Source organism: Thermobia domestica, chromosome 16 (genome assembly GCF_964235325.1).
Source record: "Thermobia domestica chromosome 16, izTheDome1.hap1.1, whole genome shotgun sequence".
In the NCBI taxonomy this organism is placed as follows: Eukaryota; Metazoa; Arthropoda; class Insecta; order Zygentoma; family Lepismatidae; genus Thermobia; species Thermobia domestica.
In genome coordinates, this window is record NC_137469.1 from 109,410,157 (window position 1) to 109,427,483 (window position 17,327).

Genomic DNA, 17,327 nt, shown 5'->3' on the forward strand with positions numbered 1-17,327 from the left:
TGACATTATGTGAATACATCACAGAATGGCTTATGGAATTAAATTGACAACCTGAAGAATGTATTCCTAAGATTGCAGGGACTAGTTTCTTATAGCATTAAACAAAAGATCGTTGAAGGTTGATTTGTTACTGAGAGTCGAGTCCAAAACCATCAGAAAAGAAAAAGACGTTACACAATTTATTCGGTTTTGGGAACAAAACTCAACGAAAACACGCTCTACTAGATTTCTACGGAGCATGATAGCTCAGTGGTTGAGTACCTATCCCTGGTGCGTGGGACCGCTGGTTTGATATCCGGTTAGGTTGAGTTTGTAGTGTATAACATCATGTCCGTGGGTTCTCTCGAGTACTCCTGTTTCCTCCCACGATCTCATTCCACCAGTTCTTTCATCATCATTCATCTCCCTTAGACAGAAGGACATAATCGTGGGACGTTAAACTGAAAGATTCCTTTTCATTTCATTTTCTACTAGACTTCTAGTCTGATGATTAAAATCTGTTATGTTTTAACAATTTGTAATACATTGCAAAAGAAATAAATGTTATTTATTTAAATACCAAGATAAAAAAAAAATGTTTCAGAATTTCTGCTTATTGACCTACATCTCCATTTATCATCACAATAAATTTTCTGTCCTTCAATGCATCTGAAAAAAATCAAGAATTTACAGGGAAAAAATACCCTACTGTACACAGGCTTTCGTCATAGACCAAGAGAAATGATCGTTACTATAAGATCGTAATGATGATATTTCGTTAACATCATCCTTCCCTGTTATTCGATTGTCGACGCGTTTTATACGAAGAGCAAGTAATTCTATCGACAGAAATATCTAATTTAAATAAGTGGCTTGGCAGTAAAATAAAGGATAAGACAACATGATAATGATTGTCAACATTCCACTGTTAGTAATCAATGTTGCATATTTTCCAAATAGAATTAAAGGAAATGATTGATGCAAGATAACACCGTAATTAATAAATATACTGTACTTAATGTCAAAGCTTACCATACTGATTACATTGAAACTAGAACTTCACACACAAGGAACACTGCATCGTATAAACTATATGACGACTGATTTCATCCCTCAGAAATAAAACTTGGTATCAAGAACTAGAAGAAATATTACACTGCGAGAACATCTTAACAAAAGATGAAAAGATCAATTTTAACTAAGAATTAGGTCCATTGCTCCGCCTACACTAATATTTACACAGCATATAGTATACTATTTTCCATGCAGCCCAGTTCTTCATTCCGCATCTGTTGGAGATGTTAACTTACGGAACATGAGAACATCAGTAAAGGTTACAAGTTAATAACAGTAATTAAAGCACAGAAAAGAAATATTAACTACAGTGTTAACTGCAGCTGTGCAATTAACACTTTTTCTCTTTCTTTTCCAGCTCTTCCTAGTACGTATGTGGTAACAAATTCAGTGTTCCAATATGCTTCCAATAATCAAGGAACATTTAGAATGACTATCCTAACTTCTGCAACTATGGTAAAGCCCTTCTTACGTTGCATCTCGATCCTTGCTAGTTGCGAACATTTGGTGCGTCAGCTTGCATTCAACAGGTACGAAAGAACAAAAAACAAAAATCTACTTGATTCGACTTTAAAACCCGGTTTTCCAGTGGCTTAATTAAACACGCTTCATTCACATGGTATCTCACAGCACAGCTGACGGTGTTGAGTATACCAAGCCTGGAGAGAACGGATAGAAACTAATTATAAAATTCCGTTTAGACAACAAACTTTAAAGCATTTGTGCTTTCCGTGAGATTTACTTCATTTCATTAACCTTCTTATAAATTTAAAATCAGACGAGTTTCAGAGAATACGTAGGTAGGCTGACGTAGTGACATATCTCATTCATTCATTCTTTTTTTTTTTTCTTTCTTCGAAATTGAGTTATCGTTATAAGCTATTACGTCGATTTAAGTACATTTTCAGATACGCTAAAACTTTTGAAGTTCTTCAAGTCTGCAACTATTGAGTTCTGAGATGCATTTGTAAGGTGATAAAATGATCATAAACTACCTTAAAGTTGTAGTAACTTAGTTTCGACAAAAATGAGATACGTCACTATGTCAGTATACCAAGATACACTATAGCTTCAAATACTGAGCACTGTCCTTACATATATCATCTATATTTGCGACACATATTGTGCTTGTACAACGTTTTACAGCTTCAAAAGTAAAACGTATGAATACGTTATATTTTTTCGATTGTATATACACGTAAAAATCAAGCGAAAATGGAAGAATGCTTACAAGCGGGTACTCAGGTAACCTACAACAATTAATCCAGTACACATACAATACCCTTTCTTCTGGATTGGTTCAACTGCAAGAATACCCTTTTCTGTAATCTACAAGGATCACTTAAGAATATATTCTGAAATTGTGGTTTCGGTACGTATCCTTACCATATCTCGATTAATTCTTTTGGTCTCAACGGACAACTGAGTTTGTATCAGGATTGAACCGGGTAAAAGTAAATCCCAGACTCGCTGTTAATGTCTCAGTCTAAAATTTAGACAAAATTGATAATACAAGGTAACCAAAAAAGTTCTTGCCGTTCTAAAAGTGATAAACAACGAGCAATACAGAAGTCGGTATGTACCTTTAAATTTCAAAGTAATCTCTATCAAATCCAACACCTCTTGCCAACGTCCCTGTACCTGCACAATTCTCTGGCGATAAAACTCGACGGTCATAAGTGCAAAGAAATCCGTGAGTGCGTTACGCAGGTCTCCCTCATTTGCGAAGGACCTTCAGCATGTGGTTGTCAAGGGAATGAAACAGGTGATAATCTGCTGGCAGGAGGTCCGGTGAATAAGGTGCATAGCACAATACGAGTTGATGAAGGGTCTCCCGGGTCCTCTTTACCACACGTGGCTTGCCACTGTCGTGCAGGAATAGCAAACTCATTTGATCCATCAATGCCGGCTCCTTCTCCCGCAATGCACGGTGCACTCTCTGCAAGTGCTGAAAGTACAGGTCAGCAGTGATGGTCTGACCAGGTGGAAGGAACTCGTAATGAACCATTGCCAACAATTTCACCTTACAGAGAGCATCATCTTTCGTAGGGGCAGAGATAGACTTGAGGTGTTATGAACAAAATCACGAGGTGCCGACCAATGTCTGGTACGCTTGGGAGGACACACTGAGGACACACTTTCGTCACCAGTAAACAAGCGATCAAAGATAGGTGTGTTGAGGTTCCGAGTGAGCAAGGACCAACAGGCTGTTACTCATTGTTCCTTGTTAACTGCCGATAAGCCCTTTTGCTTGTAGGACTTCCCTATCCCATGCAGGTGCTGTCTGATTGTTTCAGTGGAAATATGGATTCTTTCTAGAAGCTTATTGTACGTTAGACCGCTATCCTCCTCGATGGTTGCTTTCATGGCTTTGTCGTCCACTGCACGGTTCATCCGAAAGGCTATCTCCCAAACAGAATTTCTGAAACTAATGCCTGACGGTGCATGCGTTCACGGCATTCTCCCCAAGTGCCTAACATATGTGTCGACTTATGCCGCAGCTGACAGGCCCCTTTAAAGTCACACAACAAACACGCGAACAAGCTGCTTCGATACCTCAAATTATCTTCGACACTAGACGAGCTATAACTGCTATATGTGCGCAACGTGCCTGTATTACTGAAGGTAGATGGTCAGACTAACTCCAGATCGTTTGGCAGAGACATGCGTCATTTGTTTCTTCTTTGTGAGCAATAACTTTTTTGGTTATCTTGTAGATTTTCAAACTTCTTCTTAGCTGCCATGGTTATCGATTTCGACGTGATAGGTTAAAGCGGCCATAATTTTCTACAAGTTTTTTTTTTTTCAACTACTTCATGACGAAGTTAGGTCCATATTATACAGCGTGATTCAAAATGATGTGAACGATTACAACTCCTTACAACTTTTTTTATTAATCATTTAAATAGCTTCAAATCTTACAGTTAAATGCTAAAACTCTCCAGTACATCACAAATGTTCTATGTGGGTCCCCTTTGTTACCCTGAATATATCTATTCGGTATTCCAATTCCGCCTAGACCCGTTTCAACATGTCTGTATCAATAGTTTGCACTGCAGCAGTGATGCGCTCTCTCAGTTCATTCACATCTTGGAGTAGAGGGGGTTTGTAGATTATGTCTTTTAGGTGTCTCTACAGAAAAAAATCGCAGGGGGTTAAGTCCGGTGATCTTGGTGGCCAACGTAGAAGCTGATGATCATTTTTACCTGACCGCCCAATCCAGCAGTGTGGCACTCTGTTGTTGAGAAAATTTCTGACATTGTGATGAAAGTGACACGGAGCCCCATCTAATTGGTAGATGAAGTTTGCACTGTCATGTTCGAGCTATGGCATAAGCCACGTAGTAAGCATTTGTAGAAATGTTTGTCTAGTCACAGTTCCTTCGTCAAAGAAGTACGGACCATAAACTTTTGAAAATGAAATTGCACAAAACACATTCGTCTTCGGTGAATAACGCACAATTTCACAGATTTGGTGAGGCTTCTCAGTTCCCCAAATGCGAACATTTTGTTTATTCACTCTTCCTGTCACATGAAACGTAGTCTCATCACTAAAATAAAGAATGCCCAAAAAATCATCATCAACACTGCACAACTCTTGAATTGACTCACAAAAATTGTCTTGCGACACGTGTGATCATTAGTGTTAAGTGTTGTAACAACGCACTCTATACGGATACATCTTTAAATATTTACGTACTACACGCCAAAAAGTTGTTTGAAGCATTTGAAGCTCTTTGCTAACTCTCCTTGTTGACTTCTGTGGGCTGCGTTGAAAACTGGTTCGAACCCTTTCGACATCTGCCTCAGAAGTGGACGGCCTACCGGGCGATTTTTCTTTACAAATGCATCCCGTTCTGTTGGATTTGTCATACCACATACGTATGGAGTTCTTTGATGGTGGATCTTTATAAAATTTTGTGCGGAACTCGCGTTGAACACTAACAACAAACCGACAAACGTGAAACTGTAAAACGCAAAGTGCTCTCTCTGCACCACAGGCAGCCATCTTGGAACTAATCACTCTGCCACCTAGCGGATAAATTTTAAACTACTACGCTCGTTCCAAACAAAACTTGAGGATAATATTGAAAGTATTTCCATAGAGATTTCATTGTTGATAGAGCAGTGGCGGCTCGTGAGTATATAATATGGTAGTGCCAAAACGTACACAATAAATAAGCGCATATCCGTAAAAAAAAAAAAAAAAAAAAAAAGACATGTAATGGCACAAATAACATTATTTTATTACTTACACACACACACACACACACACACACACACACATATATATATATATATATATATATATATATATATATATATATATATATATATATATATATATATATATATGCCTATATATACAGTGGCGGATTTAGGATATGATCAAGGGAGGGGCTAAACCGTAATTTGTCGTTTTATCCAGTGTAAAGCAGAATTGAAGCCCATTTTATCCAGTGTAAACCTGAGCGTCAAGGGGGGGCTATAGCCCCGTAGCCCCCTTAGATCTGCCCTTGTATATATATATATATATATATATATATATATATATATATATATATATATATATATATATATATATATATAAAGAGAGTGAGTTATTTAGAAAGAAGTTTGTGCCTACAGTAAACTTATTATAAACATAAAGCAGATTTTGTACAGCTTGCGATCCCCCCCCCAAACAACAGACGGAAAACAAAATAAAGGATTGGCTACATCACAACCACAAATTCGAACTGTTTTTCAAATATATGTTCATGTTAAATTGATGAAATCTTTCCTTATTACGGATCACTTGCTTAACACATAATTTTAAATTAGGCATTTGCTTTCCTAAATTTCCTGCTTCCAGTTAGTTTGTCGTCATATGATAGGAATGAAAACGGATATTTCAGTAAATTATTTGCCGCATTTATCACAATCTGTTGTTCTGGTTTCACGGAAAGTGGTTACAAATTTCGAGATAGAAGAAAACAGCACTACACTTAAATACTCAGCATCAAAACTTTGCAAAAATATATAATTGACAAGTTACATACACACACCACATTCAACACCATAAACACTCAGGCGCACAATGTGTTTATGTTTCAATCAGGGGGGGACCATACCTGGGTTGACAACACAATAACGAAATAAACTCCAAATCCATTTTTGGGAGGGTCAAATCTAGATGGTACATATTGATATGTAATAAGTAACTAGTTTGGAAACACTGTAATAGGAACAAGTGAATGAGGAGTCACGTGTTAGAATTCCAAGCGACTTAACTCCAAACCAAAGCCCTCTTTCCGAGAGCATCAAAACATAAAACGAAACAAATCTCCCGCTTCGAGCCGCCTTCGATCGTGGCACAAAACGCTAGTTATTTCTCCGTACTTTCCTTCTGCTCTGCAACTAACGAGCATGCGCACAAACCATTTTTAGACCAGTACGGAGAGCACGGGAGAACTTGGCACGAACAGAGTACAGATAGGCCTATGTACTGTATATTACTGCTAGCGTGCGAGTAATTCTGAGCGCATTCAATCACTGAGCGCGACTCAAACCAGCTTCTCGTGAGCAGTGATGACGTTGCAAGTAAAGTATTGTGCATAAAATTAAAAAGTTTGTTATTTAGTAAGATGCAAATATTATTTTTTTGTATTATTTGTGGTAGTGCCACGGCACATTGGCTCCCCTTCAGCGGCCGCCGCTGTGATAGAGTATTATCACTTATAGAACGTTTTCTTATTGTTCACATCATTTTGAATATATATATATATATATATATATATATATATATGTGTGTGTGTGTGTGTGTGTGTATGTGTGTGTGTGTGTGTGTGTGTGCACCAAAACTCTCTCTAAATCCATGTATAAACCTGAAGTACGACGTAATAAAATGAGGAACTTACCTGGAGTTTTGCAAGTGGGATGATATCGCAGTTCTGCGGCCTATGCCAAACTGTTTTTTGCGAAGTAGCATTGTAGTAATAAAAACGAGACGTATTTTGGTCGAATAATTCCCACCATTGGTTGTTGTCAGTCTTTTTTCTGAAATGAAAACAAGTCCTTCTATAAGATATGGACAGGAATGCTTATTTGTAACGACAAAGTTTTTAAATAAAAACGAACAAAAGATGAAATACTCAAATTAGTGCAACACTGGTATTTCGATTTAACATTTGATTTGGAACCAGTAAATTTCAGTTTAGAATGGGAGTAATGATTAAATAAATAAATAAATAAATAAATAAATAAACTTTTAACGCTAGTAGCACGAAGACATTATACAGGAAGTTAATTATCAAAGATCAATATTTTGTATTAATCACTCATATTAAAGTGATTTTATTAATTTCAAAACCTATGATCTCGAAATTATCTCATGAACGACTCCGTAAACTACGCCCTAAACACATTACCAAATATTTCAAAAAAAGGCTAAAGTGAAGTTTGAGATCCATTCCCCTACTGGATAAACGCTTAGGGCCATTGCAAATAAACATAAGATAAAGGATTAAGTTCAACTGTTATTCTACATAATAGGCCCCTGTATAGACAATGACTAACCGCAATTTATTGAAGATGAAAATCCTCATGTATCAACACAGTGGGGTATTGTTATAACTAAAATAAATTACTGTTGTGAAGGCAACTTTTGGGTAATAATCTTTCATTTGTATCTCTTTAGGTAAGAAGCTATAAAAAATGCATTGCAGTATAACATATAGTATGGATGAATATATTAGGTCTAACTGTAAGACACTGGGATTGAGTTCTTTGTGCTGAGTAACTGTATTAATATTTCCTATAATTCAATCGAATCTGATTTGATTTATTATTCGAGATGATAAAAAAAAAGTTAAGCTTGTGGTTGGGTATCGTTAGTACGTGACATTTAAATTTTCAAAGCAATAAAATAATAACAATATGGAGCTTACTGAATTTAAAGAAAGGCAACAATATTGTTACTTTTAAAACTGCATAAATAAATAAATATTAATATAAATAAATTAATATAGCAACTTCAATACGTATCAACGTTTAAAAGATTAATGTAAATATCAATCCACGGAAATGGATGAAGCGCCGAAACAAGAAATACTACACTGTATCATATTATGAGACGAGGTATTTCTAACTTCAGTTTCTTGATTTCAGTGATTACAAATCATTGGAATTCTTTAACGGCTTGTTCCTATTATACAGATGACCACATCAGTATGAAAATTAGCTCCAATTTTATGGCTAAAAAAATTCTACCATATGATGAAGTCATATTGAAACAGTGGATAAATATGCCAGTTTACGAGGTAATGTATATTTCAATTTAAAGCTGAAAAATATGTATTAACCATGCTTGAGCCGTAAATAGAAGTAACTAATCTTATAGACTATTAAGAGAAATTTGAAGTTTATTAAAATGTATAAAACGATAATCATGCCTGTTGTGCTGTATGGTTGCGAAACATGGTCCCTTACTCCGAGAAATAAAACGCAGATTGAAAGTATTTAAGAACAATATCCTGAGACGAATATTCGGCTCTAAGAGGAATGAGAATGAGAAATGGCGAAAACTTCTTAACTAGGAATTACATAATTTATACCATTTACCAAACACTTTAGGGTTATCAAGTGTAGGACGCCAGAACGGAGGAAAGTAGGTACGCTTTCAAAGTTTTAACTGAAAGCCCAATCGGAAAACGACCATTAGGAAGACCTAGCGGTAGCGGCAGATGGAAGGCCAATATAAAGATGGATCTCGCATAAATAGGAATACAAAGCAGAAACTGGATCCAGTTGGCTAAGAACAGAAGTCAATGGAGAGCTTTTGTGAACGCGGCACTGAACCTACAAGTTCCATAGGCCATAGAGTTAGCTAGTTGGTTAGTCTAGTTTTACACACTACGTAAATTTTAAATTAGTGATGAAATAATGCGTCAACTTTTAAAAGCCAATGGAAACCAACCTACCTTTGAATGCTAAATTACGCGTATTAAATTACTAGGAATGAAATATTCTAAGAAATTAATTTACAGTTTATAGTATCATAAAATTCGGCAGTGTCTATTTAAAACTGTGGCAACTGACCACTATATTTATAAAACTTCTGTAAGTTTAAGGGTACTAAAAATACCCCTAGTGTTTTGCTACAGGCGCGGCAATTACTCCTCTCCCATCTGTACGTCACTGTATTTGTCGGGTGTGACTATGTAGTCATTTGACTTGACAGTGTTATCTTTCCGTATTCATGATATATTCGGAATTATATCACCGCCTTCACCGCATTTTCAATGCCTATCACTTGAAAGCCGTGATGCTTCCGACCCACGAGACATTTTTTCTTTCTTTTTCTTTGCCTAATTTTGTCTACTATTACCTTCTCCAGCTTCTTGGTGTAATATGGTATCTTAATCATCCTGTACATGGCGGTGACAGATAAGTTTAAAAGTAATTTATGAAGTATTTTATTTTTGGTTATGCTTTAGAGTCTCTTTCAGCAGTGAGGCATGAGGCGTGAATCTATACAGAAACCCCACCACATGAGCTTCCGCCGGGAATCGAACCCGAGTCTCTACGCCAAAGACGGTTACGCTACCCATATAAGAATTATATTTTTGTTTTCTCAGTAACTCACGACGTGGTTCACCAAATTCTTGTGGAAAAAGTTTTCAATGTAGCTACATACGTAAGAATTTTTAAGGTATCTAAAATAAAAATTAAAAACCAACACTAACATTGCTTTCATTTCTATATCCTAACTTACATAATTATTGAATCTGTACCTTGATTAAAAAAAAAAAAAAAAAAAGAAAGAAAATGCTTATCGTATCTGAAATCAAGAAACAATAGAGAAGGTAAAGACTGCTTCCACGATCTTTATATGGAAGCCGTTATTAAATGTCAGAATGGATTGACCTGGGAAAAGTGAGGTCTCTTCACTACAAATTAAGACCATTAACACTACTCCTAATCGATAATGCAAAAAGTAATTTACATATTAACTACAGAAATAATATGTAAACATAAAAGACCAGAAAAATCTTTGCTTTTTTTCGAATATTTTCAACGAATGTGAGAAGGAAAAAAAAAACAGCTTCCTAACAGACACACATAAAATGGCACTCGTATTTCCCTCCGTGTATTCATATTCCGAGTAGCGAGAGATAATGGACAATTCAGTGATCCGCATCGGGTCGTTTCATTCAGTCACAATAGATTATCTCTGGCTCGCAACGACTCGCTACGATGCACTGCCAACCAATTTCCGACCGTATATCCCGTAGCACATGCCCACATTGTTCGTAACACAAAAAAAAGGTTAAAATGTGCAAAATAGTAATTCTGATGAACACCTCAACACTGATTTCTCTCTGAATTCAGATGAATATGCATTGTTTATTTTTGATGTGTCGAGGTTATTCCATGAAAATGAACGCGAGACCGAAGAGTTACATTACGCTTTTATTCGGTAAGAAGAGATAACGAAGTTATGCTTTATCTTACTAATAAATATCAGAAGTACTTTTGTGTCAATGTGTGTATTTCCTCCTGTTTCTTTGAAACAACAATTAAAGAATGGAAAATGACATTTTTAACGCATGTACACTCATGTCCAAAATGATTGTCGCATATCTAGAACTGTTTTCTTGTAAGAATATAATTTTATAATGATTTTGCAGGGTACTTTTAATACTGATACGATGTGTATAATCGGGAAATGTATATGTGTGGTAAATTTCATAGGAAAATAATTACAAATACGAAAATTGGAGTGAGTAGAACAAAATGTTGCTAAATGGACAAGAAAGTTTTATTTTCGTTTTATTGTTCTTTTTTACTGATCTTTTGACATGAAATTTGCCACATACATGTCTTTGCCGATTATACGCATACTAAGGCGTGCTATACACAACGAGATCAATCCTAGGAAATATCTTAGGATTTATCTTCGGAAAAATGTTATGACATATCTTGTAGGAAATCCTACCCTTTTTGTGCCATACACGTGAAGAGTTTTCCTGTCTGACCGAATGACGTTTATCAACATTGTGAAATAGTTATATTTAATAAAGGTGCAAAGTTGAAGAATTACTATGCTAACCATATTGCACATCCCACTGATATTAATATCAGGCGCTATATTGTTAAGTTGGATACCTCTAAAAAAACATAAATGTCACAAGGGTGCTGGTATAGTTTTGGCGCACCACATTTTAGAAGATTTACAAATAAAATCTAATACTTTGCATGAAAAGACATATTTATAAAGATAAAATTTCTTCAAACAACAGAATTAAATACAAAGTAATACAGCTGTATTTTATGTTTACAATTATAGGGTTACTATTGTAAAATCATTATAAATGTTTTAACGACGGATAAAATAGGTGAGAGACAATGTTTAGCAGAAAGGGTCGAGCTAATTTTTCTAAGAAATGTTACAATTTTAGTAGTTTCTATTTACATTAGTATAGTTTAGGCTGATTTAGGTTAGTTACGGTATCGCTCCAGCTAATTTTCAAAAGTGATAGAATTTCGCTTACTTTTATTAATATTAAGTTAGTTAATTCCATTAGGTTAGATTTGGTTAGGTTGTGTTAAGTCTAAGTACTTGCATCTTCCATTTCTCCTATAAATTTTGTATGTTTTACCTACTTTGGACCCCTTCTGTGAAACATTTACCTAAGTGAGTGCATATGAAAGATAACCGGTGATACTATTTTCCACCACCGGTTTATTTCTGTATAGTTTACAGGAGCTATAGTTTATGTTTACAAGTGGAGCACTACTACCACGATAACATGACAATTGCTATTTAAACTCTTATCATTGTCGAAACCTACTCGTTTTCACTACATTCACTGACGCGCCTGCTTCCTTCGCTCGCACCCCCTGACTGACGATCGGGTCCCAGCTTCGCCCTGCTGTGACTCGGCTACATAGCATTAGAATTTTGCAGAGGCCACCTAGCACAACTTGGTATTGCGTTTTTTGCACTATAATTTTTATACTATATATCTGGACCCCGTATTTGTACGCAAATCGTAAACGAATTGTAGTTTAACAACAATTGCTTTTGATGGTCCCCTTGAGGGATTTTATCTATACTATGTGAATAATTTTCATGACGGTCAACGCAAATCATTTAGGAAACAGTGATAAATTATAATTTTTCAACAATTATTTCAAGTGGTGCACCTAAAGCAAACCTGCACGATCAGAAGATACTTCATCAGTTGTGTTTTCACTTGTTTTATTTTCACTTTCTCTCACCTGATGTCGTTTAAATCGAAATCTTACGAATTTTCTTTCCGAAATAGAGCGTGCTCTAAACAAGAGAAATTTCATAGGATCGTTCAGAACACAGGAAATGACATGCGATCTGATGCCATACACGTTGAGATTTTGACTCTAGGACAAATCGTAAGAGATTTCCTAGGATCTATCCTATAGTGTATAGCACGCCTCCGAAACAAGCTAACATCACTGATGACAGGTCATCCGCTCATGCTCCAAACCGAACTTAACGACATTCTTACGAGTAGTTAGTTCTACTCTTCAGAAAACCTCAACTATATTTCAAGTTCAATTTTAGATAAGAACCACTTTTCATATAATTGAATGAACTGAAGCAGATAAATGCTAGACATCCAAGATTGTGCGTATAGATGCTAAATACGAATGAAATAATTACCCCCCATATATATATATATATTATATATATTATATATATATATATATATATATATATATATATATATATATATATATATATATATATATATATATATATTCTAAATATCAAAGCTGTAAACTTTGTCTGACATGTTACAAACCATAAAATTCAGAACTGTTTTAGAACGCTCGTTTATCGAAAGGAAATTAGTTCTCTGCATGTAACTTTCCCGCACTGATAACCTTTTAAAGTAAGATTACAATAATACTTATTTTTATATCTCACTATGAATATAAATACGTAGATCTGATATTTAAATGAAGACTGCAATATATTTGGAATTGTAGTCATCGATGTATTGGCGGCGTTCAGGCAGAAGTCACTAACTCAAAAAACATACGAATCGAGTTAAGTACTTCTTCCGGTACGATAACGATACACAAGGTGAAATGAACGACGTTCTAACATTGTCAGGCTAGATGTAGCAGGTGAAATTGTGATGCTACGCGTGGTTATCCTTAGCATAAAATGTCATCTGTTCATCTAGCTTCATAATATGTATCAAAACGTCGCATATTTCACCTTGTATATAATCCTCAACTGGAAGAAGTGCTTAGCTCCATCCGTATGCTTCAGGAATTAGTGACATCTGCCTGAACGCCGACGATATATGAACACGCTGAGGTGTTTCATGATCTAACTATGAAAACTTATTATATCTTGATGATATTTATAGCGACATCCCGGAAAGCATGATCTTTCAAACAAAGAAAAAAAAAATAATCAAAATTGGTGGATGCATGTCGAAGTGTCTATGAACATAGAGAAGAAGAGAGAGAGTATGTATTGAAAATCGGTTATCCTTTGAAACTATTCAATGGTTTATTAAAATACACCACTTTTTTTAAAATTAAAATAATGTTAAGTGAACACATATATATTTCTGATTATGGTACTTCAGTTCTAAATTAAACTGACAGAACTTCATATATTTCTGTCTCAAGTATAATATTTTCGTACAGCTTTTACAGATACCGTGCGAGGGACCGCAGTGGCTCAATGATAGACTGTTCACGTCTAGTGCGTGGGGTTCCTGGTTCGATCTCAGTTCACGCCAAGTGAACTTTGTGGTGGACAAATAATGTGCGCGTGGGTTTCCTCGGGATTCTGTTTCCTCCCACTTTCTTGACTACACCATTTCATTCATTTCTCATCATCACCGTCTCTTTTAGCCTACAAGGTATAACCATGGGACACAAAACTAGAGATTTCATTTCATTTTTAGATACCGTGCGTCCCCAAGCAGTGACTCGTGTACCACCAGTGGTTGGCTCGATTCTCTACAGCAAAGAAAACTAAACTGAAATTGATCGACTAATTCTGAAATTAGTAACAACAAAATAGGAATGGTGTGCCTGGTTTTGCATATGATAGCATAAAGACATGACATTAGGATTTATGAGAAATAAAAGAAAAGAAATAAAACTTCCTGTGTGCTTGTCTATGTGAGTGAGTAGAAACTTCGGTGAGTCCACCATACAAATAAACCCTTCTGATTACAGAGTATCCATATGTAATGCTGAACTATATGCTCCTTTCTTAATTAAAAGTGGTTCTCCTTTCTTAGTTCCTAGTTAAAAGAACCATAGCAACTGGTTATGAAATGGCTGTCTTTGCTATGATTAATCCCATAACTCGTTCGCTGCTAATTGACGCCATATGATGTCATTGATACCTATTGCTGTGTACCATTGACGCCATTTAGCGTCAAGAAGTAGTTCTCATTGTAGACATTCTCTGTAAAGTGGGGCGCAGGTATAGAGCTTTTATAAGCTGATGTAGAGGTCTGCACAGGCTCGGGCCTACGAAGCATAGATCACTGCGGGCTCGGGCCGGGCCGTAAATTCTTAAATATATAACCATATTTCTCGGGCTTTATCAGGCCTAACTTTGAAAATATATTGTACCACGATATTTATGCAACCATTCTTCCTGGAAGACTTTTAAAGCACATCTAAATTTTTAACTTGAGACGCCCACACTAAAAATCTGATTATCACTTTGTAATTGAGAGTAAAGCTGTGTAGTAATGGAGAGAAAAACTAAAAGTAACAGAAATAAACATATTTAGCTTATCTGTCAGTGAAAGTTTGAGCAACCAGAATGTGGATTCCATTCTTTTTCTTCACAGCAATCGACAATGTCTGCTTTGAGGACTATCAGAGTGAGATTCATTTGCATGAGAATTTGCACACGTTGACACTTTGTTTTAAATATTTGGAGTATTCATTTCAAATTGGGGATTTCATGAGAATTTATATAAATGAAATATTTAGTTTGACGTCCAACGTTTATGTCCTGAGGCTGATATGCTTTATTTCGTTATTTTCTCTGAATCATGAAAGCTTTTAAACTGCAAAATTAAACCTCTAATTGTAAATAAAAATACATTTTTGCGTTAAATATTTAGTTTCTATAATTCGGGCTTATTTCGGGCTCATTTAATTATCACACGAGCTCAAGGATAAAGTATATTTCGGGCTCGGGTCGGGCCTCACATAAATTAACGGGCCGGACCGGCCCGTGCAGATCTCTACTCTGGTGCACACAGTGTTGGCCTGTCAGTTTCTGTAGTGTGCTTGGTTTTCGATAGATGTAGCTAGTTTGTTCCAATTGCAAAAGTGTAGGTGGCACATCGGGTTGGGGTACTGAAATCAAGGTGGCGGCGAAACAGTTAAGTTTCGGATGAGTTCTTTCTCCCAACAAACTTGCTGTGTTTTCTAAATTGAAAAGACTGTTGTTCTCTATATTTCTGTGTATAGAACACATGAAGAGAAAAAGAAAAAGACATGCACAATTTTATGACATAGTTTATTAGAACAAGATGAGATATAATTCTATAATCTATTCTTTGCAACATAATTATACAAATTACGTGAATGGGAATGCGTATAATTCGTTTTTGAATAAGAATAGTATTCCGAGTACTTCTGTCACTACTCACGTAATTTCAAGCATGCAATTTCCTGAAACCCGCTCTCCTTGACATTACTTGAACTCCTCCCTGTTGAAAGCTGCCTCAAGCGCCTCTTCATTTGGGATAGACCTTCAAATTCTGTTTTTGAACTTGTCAGTTTCTCACTAACTAGTACTAGACAGTGTATCTTACTATAATTGGATTCCGTTTTTGTTTACTTTGGTGGTCATATTTAAATACAGGCACAATGTGCAAAGAAAAAAGAAAAGATGATCAAGGCATGATGGCTTACTGACAGAGCGCACACTTCTCGAAGATTCGATATAAAAAATTGGGATATTTCAAAGGACAAATTTCTCATCTCAATTTTTATCGAGTTAGCCGAGTTTTATATCACTGCATCATTTGTCTGAAATTGCATACCTGCACTTGTCAATTTTGGTTATTTTCCTCGGGATGACCTTGAAATTTGTACATTTTGATTTATTTATATTATCCATCTTTCATGACACGTAAAATAATCGAAAACGATCGATATTAGTGACAACTCCTTAGTTTTCGGGTTCACACTGAGATTAATAGTGACACTTCGGATGGCAAGTTCAGACTCTATGGGGTGAGACATTCCTATAGGAGAGGGTGACGTAAAAGTAATCGGAGAGGACCGATATTAAACGAAATACAACGCACTTCACACGGTGAGACCAGGTGCTTAAAAATAGCCCCTCTCCCCGCCTCCGCGATGCTAACAAATGATGCTTGCAATGGACTGTATTAACCGCAATTCCTAAAACTAAAAACATATTATATAATTTCAGTGGAGAAAGAGGTTGGGCGTCCTTTCTTTCTCACTGTTAATTGAGGATATTAAGCCAACATGTACTTGACCGATATTAGTGTTGAATACATAGTTTTCGGGGTCATTGAGATTAATAGTGGCACTCCAGTTAACGTTGTAGCCTAAGTTCAGCCCATCGACATGGGGAGTGAGACAGGGTGGAAAATAATGTCCAAAATGATCTAATTCCTTCGAATCCATAATTTTCAAACTTATTAAGTTGATTGGTGACAGTTTTGAAAACATTTAACCCCAAGTTTAGTAGAACAGAACGAATACAACTCTGTACGACCTCCTGAGAATTTTTAGAAACGAACACAACTATTGTCGGTAGATAGAACTCTTCCTTCAGCAATCTAATAGAAGAGTAGGATAAATAATCACCTGGGCAACGCCGGGCAATCAGTTAGTCCAATGTAAAAACAAAGGGTACATTCTAGTACTTTTACTGTTATCATTATTTTGACAACTATCTGTACATTCTCTTATCAATAATTTCCGAACGAACTGGCCAGTTTCAAAGATAATGCCACATTTACGGAGTCAAAAAACTTCTACGTAGTTTGAAAAACATTCAGGCATCCTTCGCGTGTGGTTTGGCCTGTGGAGTCAGCAGATTTAAATAAAATTAGTTTATCTAGAGGGACCATTTGCAACAAATGTAACACCGAAATATGCATCCCCGCACTTTGTTGGCATTCTAGGATCTACTACGCAGCGAATGGATTCACAAAGAACGTAACTGCAACACCTAGTGCCATTACTTCCAAACTGAGTCCAAACGATTATTCA

General features: G+C 36.1%; 1 protein-coding gene across 5 annotated transcripts in view; it reads right to left on the reverse strand.

Annotated features, from left to right (window-relative positions):
• The window catches only part of RhoGAP93B (MyTH4 and RhoGAP_KIAA1688 domain-containing protein RhoGAP93B), a 338,924-nt gene that overhangs the window by 158,147 nt on the left and 163,450 nt on the right, over window positions 1–17,327 (reverse strand). For all 5 annotated transcript variants that reach the window (XM_081742933.1, XM_081742932.1, XM_081742929.1 and 2 more), the window contains exon 3: window positions 6,953–7,091. In XM_081742933.1, coding sequence (XP_081599059.1) covers window positions 6,953–7,091 — 139 coding nt within the window. The remainder of the gene's footprint in view (window positions 1–6,952; window positions 7,092–17,327) is intronic.